This window comes from Gopherus evgoodei, chromosome 10 (genome assembly GCF_007399415.2).
Source record: "Gopherus evgoodei ecotype Sinaloan lineage chromosome 10, rGopEvg1_v1.p, whole genome shotgun sequence".
In the NCBI taxonomy this organism is placed as follows: Eukaryota; Metazoa; Chordata; order Testudines; family Testudinidae; genus Gopherus; species Gopherus evgoodei.
Genome location: NC_044331.1, coordinates 56,010,896 through 56,038,122, shown reverse-complemented (window position 1 = coordinate 56,038,122; position 27,227 = coordinate 56,010,896). Strand labels below are relative to the sequence as shown.

Sequence of the window (27,227 nt, the reverse complement as noted above, 5' to 3'; positions counted from 1 at the left end):
GAGATATCAAGCCCAGGAAAGCAGAGCTCTTCATGAGGCCATGAGGCCAACCCCAGAGAGGTGACAAGCGCACACATCAAGGCAAGTTGATGGGAAAGATACATAGCAGCTGATGATAGAACAGCATTTTCTCAGGTGGTGGCTCCTTACAACACAGCAGCTATCAGAGTGAGCATCAATTTCCATCAACTCTGTTGGTACAAATCTCACTTTAATATCATTTCCAGTAAAACCCTTCATCTTCCCACCGCTCGCTCATAATCCCGTATCACTGCTGAGTTATGCCGCGACAAAGGCCAGACTGCAGCTGAGACTCTGTGAGCCTTCCATTCGCTGTCTCCTCCTTTTCCTGGGCAGGACGCTTCACTCCTCCTTTAGCTCGCTCCTTTACTGCATGGACTAGCAACCCCAGGGCATACCCACGACCCCAACAGGCTTGTGCACAGGCAGCTAGCTTACGCTGAAGCCCATACTACCACGTCTTCACTGCTCTTGTCCCCACACTGGATAGGTTAAAGCTAGTGAGCTACAGTCAGACCTTGGTTTGCTGCGTAGGTGTACCCATTGTCTCTCCCATCCCATGCCTAACTCCACAGCCTAGTGCAGCTAGAGCTACAGGTTTCCTGTGATTTGGGGTTGTTGCTTTTAAAGCATTTCCATTCTGAACTATCTCAACCTCAGCAGTAACATGGCTGTCACAGGGGAGCTGGTCCTGTAAGTAGATCAGGCCTAGCTCCACTGTGTCAGAGCAGGTGGGCCCAACTGAGCCAATTAAAAGAGGCAGGGCTACATGTGGGGCTAAAAAGTCTTGTCAGAGGGTAGACTATGTCTTGGGAGAGCAAACACAGAGGAGTGGAGCTAAGTCTGGTGGTGGTTCCCTGGAACAAGGGCCCAGCTGCTCAGGGAGGTAGCCTTCAGGCTGGAGTCCCAAAAGGGGAGCAGGGCTGGCTCTGAGAAGGGAGCTGGCTGGAACAGGGAAGCTGCAAGAAGCAGGATTATCAGAGACCCCTGGCAGATGAGACTGAAACCCTAGGACAAAGGGTGAGCTAAGGAGCTGATTTTGTCAGCTGCTTATGTTTGGACAAATAAAGCAGACTGAGGATGGATGAGTGCTTGCGAAGCTGGGGAGACACCCTGTCAGGTCACAGTGGCCTTGTACACGACTATCGTTACCAATTTGGAACTGGCCAAGTCAGGACATTGGCGCTAAGGCTGGCTCAATGCAATTCCCCATTAGATTTGGGGAAACCACCGCAACAGTGAGCAAATGGTCGGATCTTTATGAAAAATCTCAAAATCATGTGAGTTTTTACTCAAAAGAGACAATCTTTCAGCGAAAACCAGCAAATGGGCTGCTTTCTTTTGTTCTTTTTTTTTTTAAGTTTCCAGCTTTGACACTTCAAAATGTTATTCTGATGAAGAAGCGTTCAAGTGAGAAGAAGAGAAAGTGAAACAGATGAACTCTCAAAACTGTATTTGTTGCAGTGCAAAAATCCTATGTGAGAAATGGTGCAAAGCCTTTAAAACCTCTCAAAATGAAACAATGGGAGATTCTTCCCTTGTCCCCAATCCCCAAAATATTTTAAGTCAATTTTGCACCACCCTAATTCTCACAACCAAGGAGGTTTGGTCATAGCTCTAGCAACCAACTCAACAAGCTATTTGCTCAGAAGTCTCTAACTACTGGAGTTATTGACTGAATGGATCATGATTCACTGGACACCTGCAGTTATAGGACTGGGTTCTGCAAAAAATTATGCATGAGTAACTTCCTCAGGGTAGTAGCTATATTGTTTTAAATTAAATTTACTTACATGTGACTATTTGCAGGACTGAGCTGTTTTTTCAGGTTGCCGGGTGAGATCTGGTGAGCACACCCCCTCAGCCTCTCTTACTTTCTGAATCACGGGTGATAGGATCTAATGCACTGAATTTTGATCAGTGTTGTAATGCGAGTTAATTTTCAGTGATTATTTAGCTAGAAGAAGCTGGTTCATTGTACTCGTCTGTATTTACATATTCCCCTCAACTGTATTTAGAGCCTCAGGGATCCGTTTATTTGAAAAAATAATACAATTTCAATAGTAGTTAATCAATGGAATATGATCAGATGAGCAGATCTTGTTATTTCAGCCCTACCCCACAAACAAATTTACGTAATGACTATAGAGCTGGCAAACTATTCGTGACATAAAATCCTATTTTTGATTTTAGCCCTTTTTCCAATTAACAAATCCCAAGCTCTGTGAAGATAAGCCACTACATGCCCAATAGTTTGGGTGAATAATTTTCAGCCTGTAAACTGTTTGCAAACCATCCACTCCAATCTGTTGCTATTGGCGTGAGATGACCGAACACCTAAGTCACATGGTATTGTCTGGGCCCCTTGCTCAGAGAACAGATATTGCTCAATATCTCAATTCAGCAAAGCATTTAAGCACATGCTTAAAATCCCATTGAGGTAAATAATGTACAGCAAGTAATGCATTTTCTGGTATGACTCTTCAGATAGATGATTTTGTACTAAACTTCATGAAGCTTGCGAGATTTTCAAGTGCACAGATATTGTCCGCATACTGACTAATGAATAATCTGACTCCAGGAATCCAATCCAACCTTGCTCAGTGCCTTCAGGCACAAATAGGTTAAAATAATACATATATCTTCAATGTTTTTAGTTTGATTTACTGTTTGACCAGCTCTAGTATGAAAATACTTAATCTTATCAGGTTCCTGTGGAACTTAAATGTCCAGCCTTATTTAACTAACAGAGGGCTAAAATAGGGGGACTTTCTCTTTAATAATGTGCTCCCAGACCAACTCCCCTGCCCCCCCACCCCAAACACCCTTTTTCACTAAGGATACTGAAATCTAGGAAAGCAGAAGTGTCCTTGTTACAGAACCCAGAAACTTGTACAGACCCGCCGAGTGGAGTCAGATCAGAGGGGATGCACAGCAGCAGCCAGCTGCAGGCCGACTTTGCTACAGATTAAGCAGCAGGAGGCCAATCTTTCTGCAGAATATTGTTGTTTTATCCCATAATACCTTGTTGTGATGCCCTTGTGTTCTGGGGAGAACAAAGGGTGAGCCCTACGTCAAAGGTTACATGAGAGCAGAGTGGCTGGAAACTTCACCCTCTGCTCCACAGATGGGAAAAAAGAGATTGAGACACTAAATAAAACCCTAGAATTAATAGCTTGTCTCTATAAATAAAGCCTATGAGATGCCAGGAACTAGGCATTCAGAGCACTGAAAGCCTGATGCATGCTTAAAGCAGCAATCTGCACATACACTAAAAGCAGCAAAGAATCCTGTGGCACCTTATAGACTAACAGACGTTTTGGAGCATGAGCTTTTGTGGGTGAATACCCACTTCGTTAGATGCATGCACATACACTGATTTTCGGCTACCCCACGTCACCAACTGTTGTGACTTTACTGTGAGACCTGTGATATTCAGTGTTATTCTTAGAGAGCCACAAGAATTTCATTTTTTAAAAAGTGAGTTTCTAGCTAATCCTCACATTCAATACTCACCAGCTTTAAAATACTTCAGTCATTCAGTCAGGTAGCAGAAACAATAGCATGTAACCTAGATGATACTATTAATCATAACGTTGTATTAATGTTATAAGAATTCTGGGCCTGATTCTCATTTTCTCTAAGGCACTAGAGTGGTGTAAGGGAGCCCTTGTGGAAACCAGAATCAGGCTCCTTGTGTTCCCCAGAGATTGGCTGAGTCATTCTCAGAGCCCGACAGCTGATGTAAAAAGGGCCAACATGCCGAGCGGGTCACTGGCCATGGTTGTGTCCGCGTCAGTGACCACTCCTGACAGCAAAGTGGATAGAAGGATGATTTCTCCTCAGAGCTCAAGGACGTCGCTAAAAGATCATGTGGGATTAAATAAATAAATAAATAAGCACACACAAAAAGCCTTCCGCCCTCCTGCATCCCTTTTAATCTTGGAGATATGTATTCATGTATTAAACATTTTGTGAGGCGATTATGTAAGCAAAATCTCTGCAAATCTTTAAAATAAAATTAAACTGATTACTGTCCAACTCTCCCTCTGGATGACCTTTGGCAGATTTAGCAGAGAACCAAGAGCAAATGAAGACTAAATAAATTGCTTCAAGTTTGGTTGCCATGGACGTCTGCGTCCTATCAGTTTACAGCAATCTATTTCTTGGGGTGGTTGGAGGCACCGTTGACAGATGCACAAAAGAGCCACAACCTCAGACAAAGCCATGCACACACACACATATATGTATATATTTAGAAACATCTGCTGCAATTTAAGATATTAGTAACATGCCTGAGCAGCTTGAAGCAGATGAACAAGGGTAATGGCAGATTACTTGCCCCCAGGGGCACTGGCTTAGAAACAAACTGATTGTCACAATAACTATGACGAATCTCTCCTGCTAACCTGCCCAGAGGAGCCAAGTTGGGTTATCCCCTGCTGTGTCTGGCTATGGTGCCCATCACATAGAGCACACAGTGTGAGGAGCCCACTGGGGCCTGTCCAGGTGTTTCCACCATCCAATGTAGATGTTCTCTTTGTCGCCACTCCTCAAGTATGGCTAATTGCCTAGAGCAGGGGTTGCCAACCTGAGCCTGCGAAAGAGCCAGAATTTACCAATGTACATTGCCAAAGTGCCACAGTAATAGATCAGCAGCCCCCCATCAGCTCCCCCTCCCTCACTCCCAGTGCCTCCCACCCACTGGCAACCCCACCGATCAGCACCTCTCCCTCCCTCTCCGCATCTCCCAATCAGCTATTTTGTGGCATGCAGGAGGCTTTGGGAGGGAGGGCATGGCAGGGAAAGGGAAAGGGGCCTGTGACAGAGCCAGGGGTTGAGCACCATGGCACACTGGAAAGTTGGCACCTGTAGCTCCAGCTCTGGAGTTGGTGCCTATACAAGGAGCCGCATTTTAATTTCTGAAGAGCCACATGTGGCTCTGGAGCCACAGGTTGGCCACCTCTGGCCTAGAGCTAGCTTCTGACTTTGTCTCTGCATAAGGGACGAGGAGTGACTGAGACCCACCCATCTCTAGACTTTGGTCTGGGTGCACAGGAATAAGCAGGGCTATTCACCAGTTTCCTGCCTGCTCCAGGGAGGGAGTGGCCTTGGCTTCACTTCCCTCTTCTCACTGGCCAGAGTCACTGAGCCAGCCCAGAGGGAAGGGCAGAGATAGCAGTTTACTGCTGGGATAGGAAGAAAAATGTACAGGTGTCCAGGCTCAGCCAGGATACGAACTGGAGAAAAAAAAGACGTTTAGTCCAAGTTTCCCAGAGCCATGTCCATCACAACAATGACAGATGCTGCAATCCAGAAATAAAATACTTTGGCAAGGCCGCCTCCTTGGCAATCCAAAACCAAGCCAGTTCTCCCCTGCTGCTTCACTAATGGCAAAGAGGGAAACATTTCTGGCAGACAAACATCATCTGAACGAGCTCCTGCTGAATTTCTTTGTCAATTCCACTAAGCTGTGGGTGTTTTCCCTGAGCTCAGTCCTTAGGCAGTCCCAGCAGCCAGCCAAGTGCTTCCCTTGCTTTCCTGGTTCCTCCCAGTACTGAGCTGTCCATGGTCCTGCTGCTCTTTCACCCAGCCAGGAAAAAGGCTTCTCTCCTCCGGCAGCAGGCAGCAACTGAGCTTCTCTAGCCCTGCAGCACCTTTTATGTGATTCTGCTGGACTCTGGTTGGCTGCTTGCTCACAGCTACTCCAGGCCACTTGGAGGGCTTCTCTTCTGCTCGTCTCTGGGACAGGGGGTGGCAGAACCCTGGGGCCTCTAGCAGGGGTTCCCTGGGCCTAATCTGCCCCATCACAGATCCCAAAATCAATCTATGGTTAATTAATGAAATTACAGTTTTAAACACTAACTAACTTCACAAAATAAAGGCCTGGTCCAATCAGTGGAAAGACTCTCCTTGACCTCCATGAGCTTGCAGTCAGGTTCTTTGAGCAGCATGGCACTGGTAACATTATATGATGTTTCTCTGTCTGGAATTTTGTGGCTTAGCCTTTTTTTTGCAGCCTTGAATCCAAGGCTAACGACCAAATAAAGCCAAAGGATCCAGATGACTAACTTCCCAGCCGTTACTGCCAGATCATTTCCCACATTTTGGGTGGGCCTTTCCACCCAAAGAGAAGGCAGGGACCATTTCTCCACTACAGCAGGGAGGCCTTATCTGAGATACAAATTCTCCTCTTCAGTGATGGATGTATGCTCAAAACAATTTGAGAGTCTTCTCATTTGAGCAGAGGTTGTCATCCTTCCCCTTGCATCACAATGCAGCATTTTCTCTCTCATGAGGACCGAGCCAAAGTAGAGACAGGCCCAAGCAGAAAACCCAGTTGCAAACACCTCTAACTAGAAAGTTTGGATCAGGTTTTGAACATCATGGCTCAGGTCCATGCCTGGTGCTTCCCTCAGAGAAGGTGTCAGCTTTGTATTAGCTGCTGGCTGAGCTGTAAGACTTGTATCAGCTCCCTACCACTCATTTCCCATTCCTGGTGTTCCCAAGATGAAGGCTTAGTCTTAAGCATCTATCATCTTCTCACCTTCCAACCTCACTTAGGATCAGATCCTGCATCCACGAAAGTCAATTGGTGGGGTCAGGATTTCACCCTAGGACAAAGACCCTCTGATGTCTGCAGTGCAGGATCAGGTCTTTGTTACACTTTCACTACAGACTTTCTGTTTACAGCACAGGAATTCCTTGGGAACAAACACAGTCAAGCTTTCTGCCATGGCCTAAGCACCTTGGCTCGATGCTGAGATTAACCAAGATGTGCAGCTCTGGCTTGGAAACAGCAACAGACCAAAACCAGGGCTCAGAATACACTAGCCTGCTTCATTTCTCAAAACCAACATTTATACAGAATGCCTATTTGTACAGATTTCATTTATTAAGATCCAATAAGAGATTATAGAATCAGAAACTAAGCAGATATGCAGTCATCCCAGCTTTTGGCTCCTGGCCGGCTGGCAAAGTACTACTTTTTTTTTTTTTTTTTTTTTTTGCTTCTCTACAAAAAAGAGAGCACATAGCTGTCACACGCATTAAAGTGCAACCAGACAGGCTTCAGCCTGAAGGGTATTAAAGATGTGTCCCATTGGCTTATTGCCAGTGTTCAGGTGAACATTCCATTCTAAGCAACAGTCCAAAGCTCTTATGTAGCCAGCTGAGTCTCCTGTTTGACCTAAGCACATGCAATTGAGATATTCCAATTTACTTGTGCTGTCCTGTCCACCTGGCAGCCCTATGTCTTAATTACTACATTTTCTGTATGTCTCCTGGCTCCCTACATGTGGCAACTCCAGCACTGCTCCAGGACACTCAGTAGCACGGTATCCCTCTTGGTCTGACAAGATTTGGGACTTGAGAAGCTTTCAGAAGTGATCATGTGGGGGCAAAACAAGTAGTCTTACAGCTTAACAACAAATGGCCAAGACCCAGAGGAGAAAATTAAAATCTTGGGAGGACAGAAAAATATAGACGAGAAATATGAACTATTCCGAAGGGCTCTGTCCTTGGCCCATTCCTCTTTGCCCTCTGCATCCTCTCTCCAGGTGTTTGTAGCTACCCCCAGGGCTTTAGCTACCATCTTTAAGCCAATCACTCACAAACCAACCTGTCCACTCCTGACTTGTCTTCTTGAATACAACCCCACCTCTCAGCCTCTTTTTCCTAACACCTCATTTTGGATGTCTCACCATCAGCTTCAGTCTGGGCCAACCCCTAACCATCCCTCCCACCACGCACACAGAAAGCAAGATCTTCAGGGGAAGCAACTGGCAGAGAGGATCTGGAACGAAGCTAACCTCCCCCTCTGGAGGCAGAGGTTTCCTCCTGGAGGAGGTAGCTGACTGTTTCTCAGGCCCTCCCACAGCAGTTGGACTGTGGACACCTACATCGGTTCTGCACATGCATTTAGAAGAAAAAGGGAGAATCCTGCTGTCCTCTTCCTGGGCTCAGTGGGCCTATGATGTAACAGAACCAGAGCTGTTCCACAGCCCAGACGGGGAAGGATTTGAGGAATCAAATTAGGCATTAGTACACCATGCAACACAGATCCGGAAGGGATTCCTATGCTCCATCCTAAAAGGGGAGGACTTAGAAGTGAGGTTGCTACCACACAGTTCCACAGCCCGCTCCCCTCGGGAAGGGGCCAAGACCAGGTAGTGTCCATGAAAGCTACTGCAGCGATAGTAGTAATTCCTGAGGAAGAGCCCAATGGCCCAAGGGGTGGAGCAGCGCTTCCTCCACAGACCTAGCACACAGCCCATTTCCCCAGAGCTGGGGGCAGGATTCAGACCTGAGAGAAGGTGGCTTTGCTTTCTATTCAGTTACAGCTTTTAAAAAAGAAGTTTTAGGGTTAATGTGACTTTGGCCATTTTCCTTAGGACTTTTGATTTTATTTTTGTGTAGTGTAAAGCTGATCATTCCTGCACCACGTTTTAACTGGGAAAAGAAGAAAAAATAAAAAGACCCTCACTATGCAGGCAGCACCACTGAGAGACTAACCAAGGCCCTTTTAGAGCTGTAGTACGAGTACAGCTACAAAGAACCCAATGACCCTGACCACTTTCCTATTTATTTTATATCACACACACACATACACACAAATATCATAGATGTATATAGAGTACAAACAAATTCCCCTGCCCCCTACCCCTGGTGGAATACAATGAAACTTCACCTGGCATCATCATCTCGAGCTATTAGAAGGCGCATGTGGCTGGTGGCGGAGGCTGTCCTGAGAATATCCACAGCTCTGTGGGAAGACAAGAATGACTATCAGGTTCAAAAAGAGGACAAGAGAGCAATACTGGGCCACAGTTATGTGGCAGAGGGCTCACACATCAACATGTCAAACTCAACAGCGAGCCATGTATTGGGCAAACTTTAATGACGGCTTTTTGGCGAGGGCCATTGGCAGACAGAACATCTCCTAGGCTCCCGATTACCTTCTCTGCCAGCAGAACTGGAGGAAAGGTAAATCACAGCCTGAGTTTCCTCACTGCTGCACTAGCTGGGGACCCTCAAATAATAAGGCCAACCTATTAGCAAGTATCTCCACACTACCGTCTACCTTGAAAGCCTTCCTTCCCTTACGCCTGGCCAGATTCAGAGCACCACACATACAGAGCCCAGGCACAGTCATGAATCAAGCCCACAGAGCATGTGTCTGCTCTCTACTGGTTGGACATAGAGAGAGACTTATCTGTGAGCTATAGGCCCTATGCTACTAAAATCTTATGGGGATTTTCTGTCCCTTAAAGTAAAAGGGGCCAGTGCTTTCGGAGCAGGAAGATTAGGGTCCTATGCCTGCTATTTTCCAAGTCTCCATGTGGCTGTTTTGGGCAGCATAGTGACAATGAAAAATTCCAAGGCAGCCACAAATTTGCTACACTATTTAAAGAACAACAGGCACCTCTGAAAGTGTAAAACCTTCAACCATTCCTCCTAGACATTTGAATTTTCTCATTCATGCATTGTTGTTGTCTGGGTTATGCTGCAACCTCCCTGGAGCACAGAGACATGGGTCAGAATGCGGCCCTCCAGCGGATTCCCCGTGCAGGAGCTGTATTGGGCCCATGAACACAGTGCTACATTGGCTGTTCTTCTGCCTGGCTGCCAGCAGAGGGACATGCTGGGAAATGGGGTTTGAGGGTGGGGGCCTATCACAGACAGGAGAGGGAAGGTCCAGCACACTCAGCACTGTAACAATTCTGGGATGCTCAGTAACTCATAGTGAGGCATGTAAGGCTACCATAAGGTAAAGCAGACCTCCGGACTACCCTGACTTATGCCCAGGCCCATTTCGACTCCCAGAACAGCCCAGAACCTGGAAGCACAAAACTGGTATAAAGAGCCTTTACCTTCCTACATTAAAGGTGCAGCCCGGAATCAGACTTTTGTCTCTTGCTGTGTTTGCATAGTGTCAGGTGCACTGTTATTGCACAGAGAGTCAAAGTAAAAAAATATTGGGGCAATGAAGTTCTCTCCACTTCCTCTGACCTCAGAGTGTGGGTGGGTGGGTGGGTTCAGGTTGAGTTTGCATTCTGGATGAATGTTAAAGTCACTTCCAATACAGTTTGGGGTTCTTTGCTCTATTACAAGGAAGCTTTTCTTAATAGAAGAAGAATTTTACAGGGATGCTGGTCTAGGAAAGAAGTGTTGGATGGATAGCACTGGAACCAGAAGCCCATTGTTTATATACAGAACATGGACAGCAGCAACACTGCAATGTTCTTCATGCCAACTGTTCCCCAACACGTGTTACAGGACTTTATGGAACTGAAATGAATGCATTTGGATATTGTACCTCTCACTCGTGACTCCAATCAAAGAATCTCCGTTGACCTCCAAGATCTGGTCTCCTGGCTGCAAGCGTCCTAAACAAAGAAACCAGGAGACACTGAATGAATGGTGAATTCTTCTTGTACTATGCTTTAATTCCCTGGAAGGCATAAGGGAAAATCAAAAAAGGCAGAAGGTTTTGCGGGGATCTAAAATTGTTCCTATATCTGGAGATGCTAATGATTATACATCTTAGATTAGTTGGGATTGTTAGACACATTGGTTAACTGATCAAAAGACACAATTCTGTTGGGGAAAAACAATGTTTGCTTGGGTTCAAAGAGGCCAAATCTTGAGAATTCTGTCCAGTTCTCTCTCCCTCCTTACTCAGAAGAAACTCACTGGAGGTTTGCCTGCGCAAAAAGCGAGCAAAATCGAGCAAGTGTCTCCGGAGGTCTTTCTGGCCTGGAGGCAGCATACGACTAATGAGATCTGATTTTAAAAGGAGAATCCTAAAATGGAGAGAATCTGCTGTGTAGCATGGATGTGTCTCTGCGCAGGGGGTGGAATGACATCTAAACACCCTATATAAACACTTTAGAAATAAGAGAGCACATTTGACCTTAGACATGAAAATAGTTTGCCAGATCTAGAAGCAGGTTTAGGAAGAAGCATCAGAAACAGGATCAGTATAATTACTTAATGTGAACAAATATACTCTCACTACTCAATTTTCCACAGCTTGTAACTCACCATCAGCATAAGCCACGCCCCCTGGTAGGATCCTTTTTACATAAACTCCATATTCTTCTCTTGTCAACTCCTTGATGCCACCAATTACCTTAATACCTAGGAAGAAAAGTCACTCAATTACACAGCAGCTAACACCAGACATAACTTCCACAGGACAGTGCTACCACAGGGGTCATGGAGAGTGACAGCTCCAAACACAGCTAACCAACATCACCCCATGTCATGAATACAACCTCCCCTTCACCCCCAGCTTGATTCCACAGATTTCACCAGGGGGATGAAGCCTTTGCTTTATACACAAGACAAATCCAACACAAAGCCACATAAGAGGAACTAATACTTGGGATGATGTAACTTCTCCAGGGTTTGAATAATGCCGGTCAACGCTGGAAAAATACTGCACAAATATGGCAAAATTCACTCAAGTATAAACAGTAAATTCACTTAGATGGCTTCATCAACAGGACACATGTGGAAATATCTGAGGTGGAGGATGCAAGCCAACTACAGATTTCTACGGCAACACCAGAGGAGGAGGAGGAGGAAGTGGCTGTGCTACAGAGAGGAGAGTGGCTGTTGGCTACCTTGGGCAGTGGACAGTGCTCCGCCCCTGACCCAGGTCCCCTGTCCAAAGTGGTCAAGAACCAGTGTGCTCAACTGGCAACAGAAGGTGAGGAGCAGACCCCAATGGCCGAGGAGGAGGAGGTACTTGTTCCCAAAGCTGGGAAGCTCAAGGCCACCACACCTCAGAGGGGGAAACATAAGGTTCCAGTGGTTGGTGACTCCCTTCTGGATGGAGGCTTACATCTGCCGACCTGACATGATGTCCTGGGAGTGTGCTGCCTGCCTGGAGCCCACATCTGAGACATTATGGAAAGGTTGCCAAGACACATCCATCAGTGTGACCACTACCCCATGCTGTTCATCCATGTGGGTACTAATGATACGGCCAGGTATGACACTGAACAGATCAGCAGCAACTATAGGGCTCTGCAAGTGATAGTGAAGGAGTCGGGGGCACAGATTGTGTTCTCGTCCATCCTCCTAGTCAAAGGCAAGGACCCAGACAGAAACCCATGCATTCTGGAGATGACTGCATGGCTGCGCAGATGGGTGTCGATGGGAGACCTTTGGCTTCCTCAACCATGGGATACTGTTCTGGGAAGGAGGACTCGTGGGAAGAGACAGGGTCCACCTGACCAAGAAGGGGAAGAGCTACCCACAGGTAAGCATAAAAACTGGCGAGGTTAACAGAGAGCTAAATGTTGGGAGGGTTTTGTGAGGGAGAGATGGAAAATTACAATAAGGTCATAATAGCAACAAGAGGTAAACCGACTGAGCAATCTACTTAGATGTCTACACACAAATGCAAGAGTATACCAAATAAACAGGAAGAACTAGAAGTATTAGTATATAAGCTAAATTATTACTTAATTGGCATCACAGAGACTTGGCTGGATAAATTTCATGACTAAAATAATATTGGAATAGAGGTGTATAGCTTGTTCAGGAAGGACAAGTGGGGAGAAAAGAAAGGAGATGTTGCATTAGAGTAAGCATATATATATATACACACACTTCTTCTGAGGACCAGAAGAAGGTGAGAGGCAGACCAGTTAAACATTTCTGGGTAAAGATAAAAGGGACAAAAATATAGGTAGACCACTACATGCTTGTGGTCTATTACAGACCACCAAATCAGAAAGAGGTGGTGGATGAAGGACTTCTAGAATAAACACAGAAATATCCAAAACAAGATCTGGTAGTAATGAGGGACTTTAGCTACTCTGATATCTGTTGGAGAAATAATATGGCAAAACATAAAATTCCAGTAAGTTCTTATTGGGGATAACTTCTTATTTCACAAAGTGGAGGAAGTAAGTTGGGGGACAGCCATTTTAGACTTGATTCTGCCCAACAGTTAGGAATTGGTTGTGAATCTGAAGGTTGGATGCAATTTGGGTGAAAGTGACCATGAAATGATAAATGTCATGATTCTTAGGATGGTAAGGCACCAAAGTAGCAGAATAAGAAAAACAGACTTCAAAAAAGCAGACTTTAACAGACTCAGAGAACTGGTAGGTAAGGTCTCAAGGGAAGAAATTCTACAGGATAAAGAAGTTCAGGAGAGCTGACAGTTTCTCAATAAGGCATTATTAAAGACAACTACAAACTATCCAGATGTGAAGCAAAGTTAAGACTAGTTAGAGGCCAATATGGCTGTCACTTGAAAATCAAAAAGGAATCCTATCAAAAAGTGGAAACATGGACAAATTGCTAAGGAAGAGGACAAAAGAATAGTGCAAGCATATAGGGACAAAATCAGAAAGGCCAAGACACAAAATGGAACATAAAAGACAATAAGAAGAGGTTCTTTAAATACATTAGGAGCAAGAGAAAGACAAAGAGAAGCATAGGTCCTCTACTTACTGGAGAAAGAGAGCTAATAACTAATGTCATCAGGAAGGCTGAGGAGTTTAATGCCTATTTTAATGATGACCAGATACTCAACAGAATTAATATTAATACGGGGAAAGGAATGCAAGCCAAACTAGGGAAAGAACATGTTAAAGAATATTAGATAAAAGTTAGATGTATTCAAGACAGCAGAGCCTGATGAAATTCATCCTGAGGTCCTTAAGGAACTAGCAATTATTCTCATAAACGCAGACAATGGATGAGGTCCCAGTGAACTGGGGAAGGGCAAACATAACACCTATCTTTAAAAAGGGAAACAAAGAGGCCCAGAGAATTATAGACCAGTCAGCCTGCCTTTATACCTGGAGAGATTCTGGAACAAATTATTAAACAATCAATTTGTAAGCACATAGAGGATAATAGAGGTATAAGAAATAGCCAGCATAGATTTATCAAGAACAAACCATGCCAAACCAACCTTATTTCCTTGTTTAACAGGGTTATTGGCCTCGTGGATGGCGGACGGGGGTGGGCGGAGATAGCAACAGATGTGATATATCTTGCTGTTAGTAAGGCTTTTGACACAGTTCCACATGACATTCTCATAAACAAACTAGGGAAATGTAGTCTAGCTGAAGTTACTATAAGGTGGTTGCACAACTGATTGAAAGATGGTACTCAAAGAGTAGTTATCCATGCTTTGCTGTCAAACTGGGAGAGTGTATCTAATGGGCCACACGGGATCTGTCCTGGGTCTCGTACTCTTCAATATTTTCATTGATGACTTGGATAACGGAGTGGAGAGTAATGAAATCAAGCTGGAAGGGATTGCAAGCATTTCCGAGGACAGAATTAAAATTCAAAGTGACCTTGACACATTAAAGAATTGGTCTGAAATTAACAAGATGAAATTCAATGAGGAAACGCACCACTACAAAATGGGGAAGAACTGCTTAGGTGATAGTACTGGTGAAGAGATCTGGGGGTTACAATGGATCACAAATTGAATATGAGTTGACAATGTAGTGCAGTTGCAAAAACAAGCTAATCTCATTCTGAGTTGTATTAACAGGAGTGCTGAATGCAAGACACAGGAGGTAGCTGTCCCGCTCCAATTAGGCACTGATGAAGCCTCAGCTGCAGTACTGTGTCCAGTTCTGGGTGCTAGACATTAGGTAAGATGTAGATAAATTGGAGAGTCCAGAGGAGAGCAACAAATAACAACAGGTTTAGAAAACCTGACCTCAGAGGAAAGGTTAAAAAAACTGGACATGTTTAGTCTTGAGAAAGGACGACTGAGTGGGGACCGGATAACAGTCTTCAAATACTTTAAAGGGCTGTTACAAAGCGACTGTGATCAATGGTTCTCCATGTCCACTGAAGGTAGGACAAGACATAATGGGCTTAATCTGCAGCAAGGGAGATTTTGGTAGGATATTAGGAAAAACGTTAAGGCTAATTAAGCACCAGAACAGGCATCCAACCTAAGGGTGGTTGTGGAATCCCCATCACAGGAGGTTTTTAAGAACAGGCTGGACAAACATCTCTTGGAGTGCCTAGGTTTACCTGGTCCTGCCTCAGCACATGGGGTCTGAACTTCACCTCTCACGTTCCTTCCAGCCCTGCTTTTCTATAATTCTATGGCATTCACCATCCCTTTCATTTGCTTCCCCCAGCCAAAACAGCATGGGAGCAATGTCTGGTTTGCAGAAATGCTTGGGGAAAGGGAATGCCTTCCAAACATGTAGTCTGCATAGCAGCAAGATTGGTGGGCCCATCTGGTAAACTGACTAGGTTTGGGAGTCATGCAGTGAGGAGCAGAAACAAAAGTATATGACTTGGGTGCTCAATGACACAGCATGAACCACAACTTATAAACAGTGCACACGCAAATCGGTTGCCACAGAATAGAGTATCCAAGGAAACTATAGCTCAGGAATGTCTCCAGAGACCTCCCCATCAAATCATTTCAACATTTCAACTAGACAAATTCAGCCAAATCAAATTCTGCTGATGGATAAATCCCTAACACGCAGCTCCAATGTCTCTGATCAGACTAAGAGAGCTCTATCATGAGACCATTATTGTGGATAGCCGCATTTTGAGCCTCTGAGAGAGAGAGAGAGAGAGATCTTCAGCTTTTCCCACAATCCAGTCAAGCACTAGACTTAACACAGGGAACAGAAATGTCACTGCTAACATACGCGGCTCAGCACATGTTGCATGGCACCCTCTAGTGGCTGAGTCACAGCGGGTTAGGAAGCTACCACTGCCTCCAGAGATAAAAACCTTTGGCAGACGCAGGAGAGGCTCCAGCTTTTAGACGGAGCTTTTGTGACTTGGGCAGAGCAGATCAGAGATAGGAGCCAGAATGCCAAGCACATGAGTATTTCGCAACCCTGTGCCATAGAAGAGTGCTAGATTTTCATTTTGAAAAGATGGGAACATTGCATTTAGGATTCTAGTAATATTAACTGATTAAAGCTGGTGTCCTGGCAGTGCCATGGAGAACTCCCAGGCAGTGGGGTTTCATACAGCAGTACCCTAATAATTCCAGCCAGCAGGTCTCTTTCCTCATTGCACCAACCTGTGTATGCCAGTTACGATCATATGACCTAAAGCAAATCATGCCCTCTCAGTGTCAGCTGAGCTTTCAGTGCATGAACTTCCTCAGTAAGTTCCTCCAGACCACCATGGGGGAATTTCTTGGTGGGGAAGGGATCCACTTGGCTTCCAGCCCCTTTATACCACTGGAGTCATACACAGGAGCAAGACTATAGCCCAGAATCAGGACCAAATATTCCTACATAGCATTCAAGAGATTTCTGTGCATGAAGAGCAGAGGAAGAGCATCCCCTGCTTTACAGCTTCTTTCCTAAGGGACTACCACAACACATTTCTGCCTCTGAATGTGGCATAGCTGATGTTATTTTAATGCAGGGGGTTTTATGGTGCTTACACACAGCAACACCGAACTACATAAGCTGCTTGGCAGGAAAAGGCAGAAGAGACTGATTTGTCATGAGCTCATTAAATCCCAATTCTAGGGCTCTGGACTGTGGACAGTGGGATTAAGAATGCTGGCTTTAATTAACAAATCTTCCCAGAGATCCACTGCTGATCAGACATTTGACTGCTCTGAATCCAAGGCGGAACTGGGATATTCAGAAGGCAGAATATACACTAAAGAATGCTCAGTCCCACACCCCCAACGTGGGATGCTGTAGCGCCGCTGGAAAAGCAGCCTCCCAGGTTCTTTCTGCCCCGTGGCTTCCTCCTCAAACAGCTCTGAAAAATCCCAATCAACAGGACAGCTTTTAGAAATCAATAGATAGTTTTACTGAGCAGCCTCTGGGGGAGATCCATCACCTTTATGCCATGCTAAGGGATCTAGATGGAGGTTTGCAAAGCCAACAAAGAGATTTAGCAACACTACTTCCCTTCATTACAATTAATGGGAGATGTGTGGCTGAATTTCCTCATCAGCAATAAACATCTCAACATACTGTGGCCTTGTTTAGATTTCTGCACACACCTACCTGCTCATTCATTCCGGATGTCCGTGACATTAAATTCCCCTCACCAGAGCTAAACTGCAGCCATTCCACCCATCCCAGGAGACCTGCAGCCAGCAAGCCAGGCACACTAAAGGTAGGAACAATTCTCCTCCTCTATCAATTAATCATCCTTAGGATTCTCACCCTTTTCCAAACAAACAATCAGGTGACGAGATGAACTGATGGCCATTGGATGGGGACTATTCTGGACCCAGGGCAGCAAGAGTTCCAAAGTAAAGGGGTTCTCACAGAGAAAGCCGTGCTAATAATTTCTTCTTGTTTGTAGTCTGAGCTTCTCCACTGGTCTCAGCTGTGTCTTCTGAAGCAGGCAGGTCATCACAGTTTAAAACTCTGGCTTCATAGTTTAGAACTAGAGCCAGTCAGAATTTTTTCCATATCGCTATATTTGTTTGACCAAAACAAAAATCTTTGCAAAAATGTCCATTTTGGTTTAAGTTTTCTTCAAAAAAACAGAAACTTTTTAGGAACATATTTAAGTTCTCGAAAATCAAACCTTTTTTTAACTGAAAAGTTTTTGAAAACCAATGATTTTTCTGTTTTCAATTTTTTCCATCAAAAAAATGAAGAACATTCACAAGCATTTTTTCTTTTTAAATGATTTTTTTCTAAAACTTTCCCATGGAAAATAACTTGCATTTTTCAAACAGCTCGAGTTACAACCAGCACCTTACACTTCATCCAGAAACCCACTGGCAAACAGCGAGGCTCCTGGAATGCCAGATGACATGCCCACAGTGAGATGCCCACTCAACAAGCAAGCTGCCTTTTCTGGTTCTGAATGTCTTTCAAGGTGCAACTCCTCAACAACAAAGGTATGGATGTGTCACAAGATCCTTATGCACAGAGAATGGTCACAGCCTTCTGGCCATATGTAAAACTTAGGCAGCTGACCTCTCCCTGATCTTCTAGGGGCCAGCCTTAGCCTGAGAAGGAGCCAGAATTTACCAATGTACATTGCCAAAGAGCCACAGGAATACATCAGCAGCCCCCTACCTCCCCGCATCAGCTCCCAGCGCCTCCCGCCCACCAGCAGCTCCATCGATCACTGCCTCCCGCTCTCTCCTTCCCTGCACCTCCTGATCAACTGTTTTGTGGTGTGCAGAAGGCTCTGCGGGGAGAGGAGTGAGTGCATGGCAGGCTCAGGGGAGGGGGCAGAGTGGGGGCAAGGCCTGTGGCAGAGCCAGGGGTTGAGCAGTGAGCATTCCCCCTCCCCCCCCCCGGCATATTGGAAAGTTGGCAACTGTAGCTCCAGCCCAGAGTCAGTGCCTATACAAGAAGCTGCATATTAACTTCTGAAGAGCCGCATGTGGCTTCAGAGCCACAGGCTGGCCACTCCTGTTCTAGGGAGTCCAACCAGACTCCTTCACTGGGAACCTGAGCAAACCCCACCTCCATTAGTGGGTCTAGTTTCAATTGAACCTGTGATGCTTTCTGGGGTTACCCAGGACTGAGAGTCACTTGGCTATCCCCTACCTCCAGTGAGACAGACCTTGCTGGTGCTTACTTGGGTGCCAGCTCCCTGACAATAGCAGCCCATCACCCACCCAAACAATCTCCTCAGCCCCCACTTGACTTGTAGTTTATCAGTAAGTGCAGTCTAGTCCCAGCACCCCTTTGAAGCATTCCCCTGTGATATCCAGCTCCTGTCATAAAACAAAATTCATAGATGGTTTCTAAAGACAAACAACTTCAACATGCTGTGACACTGCACCCCATAGTCTTCATAGTGATATTATTATGGTATGGTTATAGCAAAATTATGATGCATTTTATGCAAGATAAGTCATATGAGGGATCATTGGAAAAGTTATGATTTGCTGATTATGATTATCCTATTTATATGCATGAATCACTTTGATCTGAAGTTATGAATATTGACTATGTATCTGTATTTCAAATGTAGTTACATCTGGGTAATGCCCACTAGACACAATGCTTTCAGTCTAGACAGCTGGTTGGGAAGGGCCTATTCAGGGAAATGTGCTATTAGGGAGAACAATAGGAGAAGCTTATCTCACACCTGGTGAGCCTTCCTGAGAACACTACAGACAGCCTGTGAGTGATGGCTGCTATGATTCTACAAGGACATGTGACCAGGCCACATGATGCTGGCCTCCATCTTGGGATGTCAGTATTTTTCCACAGACTGGTCTGGAATCAAGCTTTGGAACAGAGGGTTCCTGCTATATGCAAAAGCTATATGAGATGGGGAGTGACATCATCTGTGGTTCTTCACTCCCCACACAAGACAACTCCTGGAAACACCTGAGGAACAAAGACTGAACTGCGGGAAGTGCTGGACCCAGGCTAAAGGGATTTCTAGCCTGTGAATGAAACACCTGGAGAGTCCAAGCTGTAAAGCAAGTGCAACTTGTCCCTTAAGAATCCATGGCCTGCTTATATCATTTCTCAGGGTGAGACTCTCCTAATTCATATCCAATCTATCTAGTATATTAAGTTTAGTTTGTGTTTTTTTGTTTATTTGCCAGGTAATCTGCTTTGATCTGTTTACTGGGTCTTATAATCACTTAAGTTTATTAACTACAAAAGATGGATTTTGTTTTAGTCAAAATCAGTGAGTTTTGACTGGAGTGCTTGGTGAAAATCTCTGCTTGGTTACCACATGCGTGCATTGTTCTCTCCACATTGAGGGAGAGGCGGACTGGGTATTAAACCCATATACTGGCCAGATTTGACCAGGGCAAGACAGTACTGCTCTGGGGTCCCAGGTTGGGAAGCTGATGGTTAGAGAGCCTGTGTGTAACTGCAGCTGGGTGTCTCCCTACCTGTGTGAATGCTGGTGAAAGTGCAGGCTGGAGGGCTTTGCAGCTTGTCACAGCAGTACAGTGTGAGAGGGAGCCCAGGCTGGTGTGTCAGGGGGCTAAGTGGTACCCCAGTTCCAGGTGGCACCCATCATACTAACCATCAGTCTAAAAGCTCTCTTATCTCACCGACGTGCCCTTTACAGTACTTCCACCCAGTGCAGCTGGGGATCCCATTTTCATGAATGTAACCTCACTGCCCAATCACTGCCTCAGGTGCAGGATGAAAAGGTGTCCTTTTGCCTTCTTCTTATATCCCCCAAAACTCACAATTGGTCCCCAGCATCAGGATGACCCCTAAAGTTAATTCCCTGGTGGGCTGACTTCACATCCTCATGTTGACTTCATATGCAAACAGGGCTATCATTGGGCTGGCTCACAAAGCTTCGTGTGAACCGAGGTGGACAAGGGAATATACATCCATTGTCTGGCCGAAACCGGTTTGCCAACCCTGCCTTGAGCCAGGCTTTAGGAACATATTTTCACTGTACATATATAACTTTTTACATAATATCTGACTGGACACAACAATATTAATGATCAGCATGATCCTGGCTTTCACTGAAAATCTTCCATGACATCATTTATGGATAGATACCATGAAAGCAGGGTGGTAGGTGAAGAGAGTTTGTCAGGCATGTTAGGAGTTATATTACAGAGCAGTGAACCCTTTGCCAGTTGACACTGAGGGGTTCTTAGGGTCACAGAACCTCAGACCTTAACCCATCTCACCCTGACCCTGAGCAATGGCACTGGCCACCTTGGCTGGGCTGGAGGAAATAGAGACCCAGAACTGAGACAGCAGCATATTGAAGACACCGCAGCCCAGGTTCCCTCCCCAGCCTCCAAATGGCCCCACAAAGAAGAGCATTGACAAACTGAATCTAGGTGGCATGCCCCATGGGAGGGCTCTGAGGGACGGGGAGCCATTGCCCATCACCCTCTGAGCATAGTCAGCCAGAAATGAACAATGCCAATTGATTCCAAAGCAGCTACAGGAACCTACCAATGGCTGCTGCTGCATGCGTGTGTTGGGGAGAGGGACTGGAGCTGGGGGCTGAGGGACCACACATAGAAGCAGCAACTACTACACACTCCAGAAATGTGCAGTGTGTGCGGCCAGCCAGTGCAGATGGGAGGTTAATAATAATATATGCCTGCAGGCTGGCTGTTATCAGTGCTTTATAAAGGGAGGGAGGGATTTGTGTCCCCATTTTACAAATGGAGAGCATGATGCATGGTGAGTCACTGGGGTAATCATACCCTTGGTTTGACCTCTTGGGGTTGGGTAGTGCTGTTTGTGGAGCTATGGTTCTCCCCCTCTGAATTCAGAAACTGTTAAATTGTGAGATGCTGGCTGCTCCCTGAGTTTGTATAAGTGCCTCCCTGTCCCATTCCACCCCCGTCCCAACCTCACACACCCACATCGTGCACAAAAGAAGCCAAGAAAAGGCTCTAAGGGACAGATCCTTGGTGGGTGTAAATTGTAATCATTCCATGGACTTCCTTTGCCCTTAGTACATTGCTATATACAATACACCACAACAGCAGGAAGATGCCTGACATCCTGTCAGATGCCCCTGTTTTCTGATGGGCCAAGAGAGCTGGATCTGAGTTTTGTAAAAACTCATCAGTTATGGTTCAATTTTACAAAACCAAACTCAACAGCAGGGATGGTCCAGATTCAGGTCCCATTTTATCAGTTGTTTGTGCCTGGCTCGTCCTTCTTTCCAGAGATGCAAGGCAACCACTCTCCCGGAACACCCACTTCCTGCCATGCCAGCTACATGAAGTCAGCCAGCTAAAACACTGATTTATAGCTAACCAATGAACTCCATACTTCATCATGCTACACAGTGGCCCCACTGAGTGACTTTGTCATTTGACTGATGTTACTTAGAGACACCAGAACAAGAGAAAAATACTTTCTTGAAATGCTTTAATTGCCCCTCTTTTTTAAATTCTGGAGTTTAAAACATTGACCAGTTCTCATAAAAACAAGAAAAAAACTGGTGAAAATTTCATTGAAATCTAAACATTTCAACCCAACTCTAACATTACCCTGTCTTTCCTCCAGTGCACTCATCCCTAGCATCTTACTACTCTTTGCTCCTTACATCATGTCTGACATTCTTTTGTAAGCTTCCTTAAGGCAGGGATTGCATCTTTGTGTATATCACAAGCCCTAGCACACTAGAGCACCATAAAACAATCTAATCTCAATCCCTGAAGTCAAGGGGCACAGATATAATGTTAGATACCTGGCCCATCTGGAAAAGAATCATCATGATTTTGGAGTGATGATAGCGGAGCTATCTTGAATCCCCAGCAAAACAAAAACCACATAAATTATGACCTAGCTGCTTTACCATCTTTCCGAAATAGGCACCTGTAAATAACACTTCTAATTAATTAATTGGAGATTATCTGCCCTAGCCCAGAGATTATTTTAAATCACTTATCTCCTTTGCTTTGCCCAGTGAGATGGCCAAGAGTATTTTCAAAGTTCCACGAAATAACTATATTTAGAAAGCTAGTTTGAAGAATATGTGTGTCAGTCTGAGCCGTATCGCTGTGGAGACAGAACCACGGCAGCAAAGTGGGGAGCACCAGGGCTGGATGAACACCATGGGCTTGACTCCCTGCACTGGCACACTGTGCACAGACCCTTGTGTGCAGCTGGGTACAGCTGTATCCCTGGGGGAACATGCCCTGAGGGGTGGCAGGAGGTGTCTGGTCCACCATCATCCCCAAGATGCCCAGCCAAGCGAAAGCGGTGGGACTCCAGAGGAGTCCTGCCATTGGAAGATGCCTAAAAATGTGCTGAGTCTACACATCTCCTAAGATCTTTGCCCACTCCTCCTCAGAGGCCACTGCTGCCTACTCTTGGAGAGACAATCACCAGTTGTGGGCCCTCTGTGGTGCAGAGGGAGCCCTACAGTACTGGCTTCACCCAGTGCTTCATTTGTAATGAAAGAGGTGCCAAGGCTCAAGCAATTTTTTTACTTTCATAACTGAGGCAGCAAGCCAAAGGTGCCAGGACTATGAACTGCCAGGCCTAGAGACGCCAGGGCTCAGCTCTGGCACATATTAAGCACTGGTTCCACCTCTCGGTGCACTTTGCACTGCCAGGGGGCCCACAGTTCGGTTGTGCCTGCAGAAACTCACATGGATCAGAGCTGAAGACAGCCCAAGACTGGATTCAGAGGAAGGAAGCACCTTCACGGCAGGGACCTCGAGGATGGAGCAACATTTAGGAAGCTCGGGATTAAATAAATGCAGTGAATTAATTCCTCTCCCACACTAGCAATGGGGATCTATTGGAAGAAGAATGGAATGCCTGTCTGCATAATGTGCAAGGAGGAGACCAAGAGAACCTTCATTCTGATGGGTCATTTTGCCCTTAGGTCAACACACACCTCACCGTGACTTCCACAGGGGCCACAGACATGCACTCCCAAGCAGTATTCGGGCCTCTGAGCATTGCCCAGACATAATGAAGCCACCTGAGGGCAAAGTACACTGGTGGGAGTGTGTGTGCGCAAAAGTTAGTTTATTTTAGGACACTGTGACCCATTTCAATTTCTCATTAAACGTCTATGAAGGATGTTATCCTCTTGTCCTTGCATACAGTTCCCCACACAGTCAGGAGCACTTAGAGAGTATGGTTAGAAATGTTGACAAACCTCTTTGCTGAGGAAAGGGTGTGCTGGTCTCTTCCAGTTTTCTTACTAACTAGAAACAGAAAGACTTCAGCTTCTTTTATTATTTTTTGTTAAGCATTAACAGTGTGGTGAGCACTATGTGAGACCTAGCAATGGGAGAGTGCCGGGAACATTTCTTTAATATGTTTTTTTCCCTTTTGGTCTGGGTTGGTATCAGCACAATTCATAGAAGATACGAGTTTCTACAACAGCAGTATAGTTAACTCTAGCCATTGTATTGTGTCCCTCTCCATAATAGGTGTTTTTCATAAGAGCCCATTTTCTGGAGCTAAATGATTACATGAGAATCTCAGCTTTTAAATAAAGGTTTCTAGCCCTCCCAATTGTGCAGAAAAGCTTAAAAGGTTCAAAAACAAAAAAAAGATGAATAAAAATGATTTTTGAGAACTTCATTATTTTTAAGCAGGTATCATGATTGTGGGCATGGCTAGGGATTGTTCAACACTTGGGGTTGGCAATACAACACACAGAACACCAGATAAACCTCAGGCTGAAATTCACTTCCTCCCCACACCGCACAAAGCCTGAGTGAGTGGGCTTACTGCAGCAAACTCGGAGGTAGTCGACAAGATGGGATACAGTTCCAGAGTCCCTCTCTGGCTGCCGGAATAGCCAGGTGGCTGGAATAGTGCCCCTAACCATTACAGACCCTCTACAAGGCACTTTGTCACCACTTGACGCCACATGCCACTGCTCTGTCCCAAAACTTCCTTCTGTGCTGGGATATGTGCACAGCCCAGCTCTGTGTGTAGGGGCTACAAACTACCAAGTCCCCCCATACAGACACCTGTGTTCTGCTGTTGCTTTCCCCTTCCTGCCTAGCAGAAAAATGGTTATCCTATGTTGACAGCCTCAGGTAGCCTCCTTCAGGACTTGCAGACCTTTCTCCTGAACGTCTAAGGGGACACAATTTCTTTTCCACCAAGACCAAGTGCTGTGATTAACAGGCTCTGAGAGGACAATTCTGTCTCCTGTGAGTATCTAGAGATTTGAGTATCTAGAATTCTGTCTCCTCTGAGTATCTAGAGCTTTGAGGTCTCGTTATGTGGCACTTAGACTTATATTGATGATGACTCCAACAGTCACCCACGCACCTTTCTACACAGTATCAGCTAGAAATACAACAGGTAGAAATTATACAAATAGGGGACAGAAATAAGGTAAAATTATATAACTGCTGAGAATTACAATTATAGTGTCACACACACGCACACATGCACACACACACACGCACAATGTACACACAGGTGTATTGGAGGACTGCAGATTCTAGCTGTTCCTCTGTTTAGGTACTGAAAGAAAAAACCTGTAATCACTCATTTCTCCTTTGTGTCCATGAATCAATTGTAATAATGGTTTAATATAGCCAGAGTATCTACAAATCCTCCTTTATCCCCAAAAATGTCAGCAGAAAATCTGATCCGGTTATTAAAATCAGTGACTACTCACAGTATTAGTCTCAGACACATTCAAACTTTGATAGGGGAAAACACCGACTTTAACTCCAATATTGGCAAACAAAACAGCCTCCTCCCCTGACCTCCCCCAAAGCCACTCACTCCCCCATGCGCTCTGCCTCCACACACACACTCACACACACACTCACACACACACTCACACTCTCTCTCTCTCTTAAGAATCAGAACCAAAGCAGTGCAAAGGGCCATGTCTGTGTCTCTCACTCGAAAGGTCTAGTCACTGCATGCTGTCCCCAATTTGAGTAGTAAGAGACTTGAGATTTTTCCATCGCGATGTGCAGCTACTTCTAATATAGCAGAAACTGCACCACCTGCAGACTCGGACCACCCCTGGAGAAGAGTCTCCTGTTACATACAGAAACAAACCTAAAGAGCTAAATTGTGACACAGCTCAAGCCCTATTTCTACTCTTGGATAAGCATTTTATAACAATAGGATCCTTTTGCACTGGTGTGGCTTAACACTCAGGCTGTTCAACTGCTCACCTGCCCTAGTGCCCCATTTGTGGAGGCAGGTGCAAAGGATGGGTCATGCATGATGGAATGGAAATTACAGGGCTGAATGTGGCCAAGGACAAAACAGGCAGGTGGGAAACCTGACACCAAAGATGGACAAGCAAGGAACTATCTGAGTTGCTGAGCATAGTAAGAAGTAGTACGGAGGAGCTAATGGAGAAGGGGGCGATGTCTTGGGTGACTGGCTGAGCTGGATAGTTATATGCACAGTGAGGGGAAGATAGCCACAAAGATGAAGGACTGTGGTCCTGAACTTGCCCTGATGAAATCACTGGCAAAACTCCTAATTATTATTACTACAGTGGCAAAGACAGGTACAAAGGGCTTTGCCACAGAAATCAGCTGAGGAACAGCAAGAGAGTGCCACTGATTTCAGAGGGAGCAGGCCCCAATGACCAGAAATGGGAGCAGGACATAACCCAGATAGACATGAAGAGGGGGACAAGGCCAGGCTACAGAGAAGTGGGTGAGGAGGAGACTGCACATTTACCCTGAACACTAAGGAGGGAGTACCCACCCCTAGGGCTCTAAACAGAGACGGAGACTGAGTCCACTCTCATCTCTCTCCTCTTTCCCATCCCAGCTCCCAAGACTCTCTCTCTGCTGAACAACAGGCCATCCACTAGCTTAAGCCCTTCTCTGACCTGCTTGTTCAGCACTGATGAGGGCTGCTCGCTCGTCACTACCATACAAGCAGCCATAGGCTGCCAACCCACCACCACTCACCCCCAGTGCAGAGCCTACGTGGGGTCCAGGCCAGCCTCTCCCCACCTACCCCAAGGGCAGGGGCATGTGCAGGAATAACATTTTGACGGCTTTTGGAGAGGCATGTTCTCTGCCCCATCACAGCCCTGGGGACAGAGGAGCTCATCTCCCCACTGCAGCACTGGGGCTGGAGTTCTGTGCCCCACCAATTACTGGGGGGCAAGCCCCTGCTTGCCCCTCCTTGTGCAAGCGCCTGCCCACAGGTGTCTGCAGTTCCCACCAGCCCCCTATTGCTTTCCAGCAGATGGAATTGCATAGGCACCTATGGCAAGGAGAATGGAGCGCAGCAAGAGAGAGTCAGCGAGAAGGCGGTACCCAACACGGGAGGCAGATCCAGGACTCACTCCAAACCTAGGTCTCTCTCTCAGAACTGCATCTCCTCCTTGCCACAGTGCCTCTAGAAGCCATGGCCAGACATGGAGATGGACCAGCCTTTAGGGTTACATCATGTTAGATGTGATGGAAGGGTTGAATAGGGAATACGCCACATTGACTAGAAGTTGAATTTTGCATTGTGAGCTCTTTAGGGCAGAGACTCTCTTTTTGTTCTCTGTTTGTACAGCCCCTAGCACAACAGAGTCCTGGCCTGGCTACTAAGCTCTAGTGCAGTACAAATAAATAGTAATAATAAGGGTGGGTTATTTAGGTTTCTTCTCTGAATTTTCCCCATCAGATCAGAATATCTTCCTCAAAGTCATTCCAATCCAGCAACTAAATGAGTATCGGCACTTTAAATACAGTTCCTTGCCCAAAAGGACAGTGCCAAGGTGAGCATGTGTATATGCATTATGAAACTTTGCATTATCCAATCAATCACGTCTCGCTCCAAGCATCTATTAATCATGTTTATCAATACAAT

General features: G+C 45.7%; 1 protein-coding gene across 2 annotated transcripts in view; it reads right to left on the bottom strand.

Annotated features, from left to right (window-relative positions):
• LOC115659231 (syntaxin-binding protein 4-like) overlaps positions 1–27,227 on the bottom strand; it is a 118,258-nt gene that overhangs the window by 52,520 nt on the left and 38,511 nt on the right. For both annotated transcript variants that reach the window (XM_030579150.1, XM_030579151.1), the window contains exons 3-5: positions 11,068–11,163; positions 10,340–10,409; positions 8,711–8,785 (exon numbers count right to left, since the gene is read on the bottom strand). In XM_030579150.1, coding sequence (XP_030435010.1) covers positions 8,711–8,785; positions 10,340–10,409; positions 11,068–11,163 — 241 coding nt within the window. The remainder of the gene's footprint in view (positions 1–8,710; positions 8,786–10,339; positions 10,410–11,067; positions 11,164–27,227) is intronic.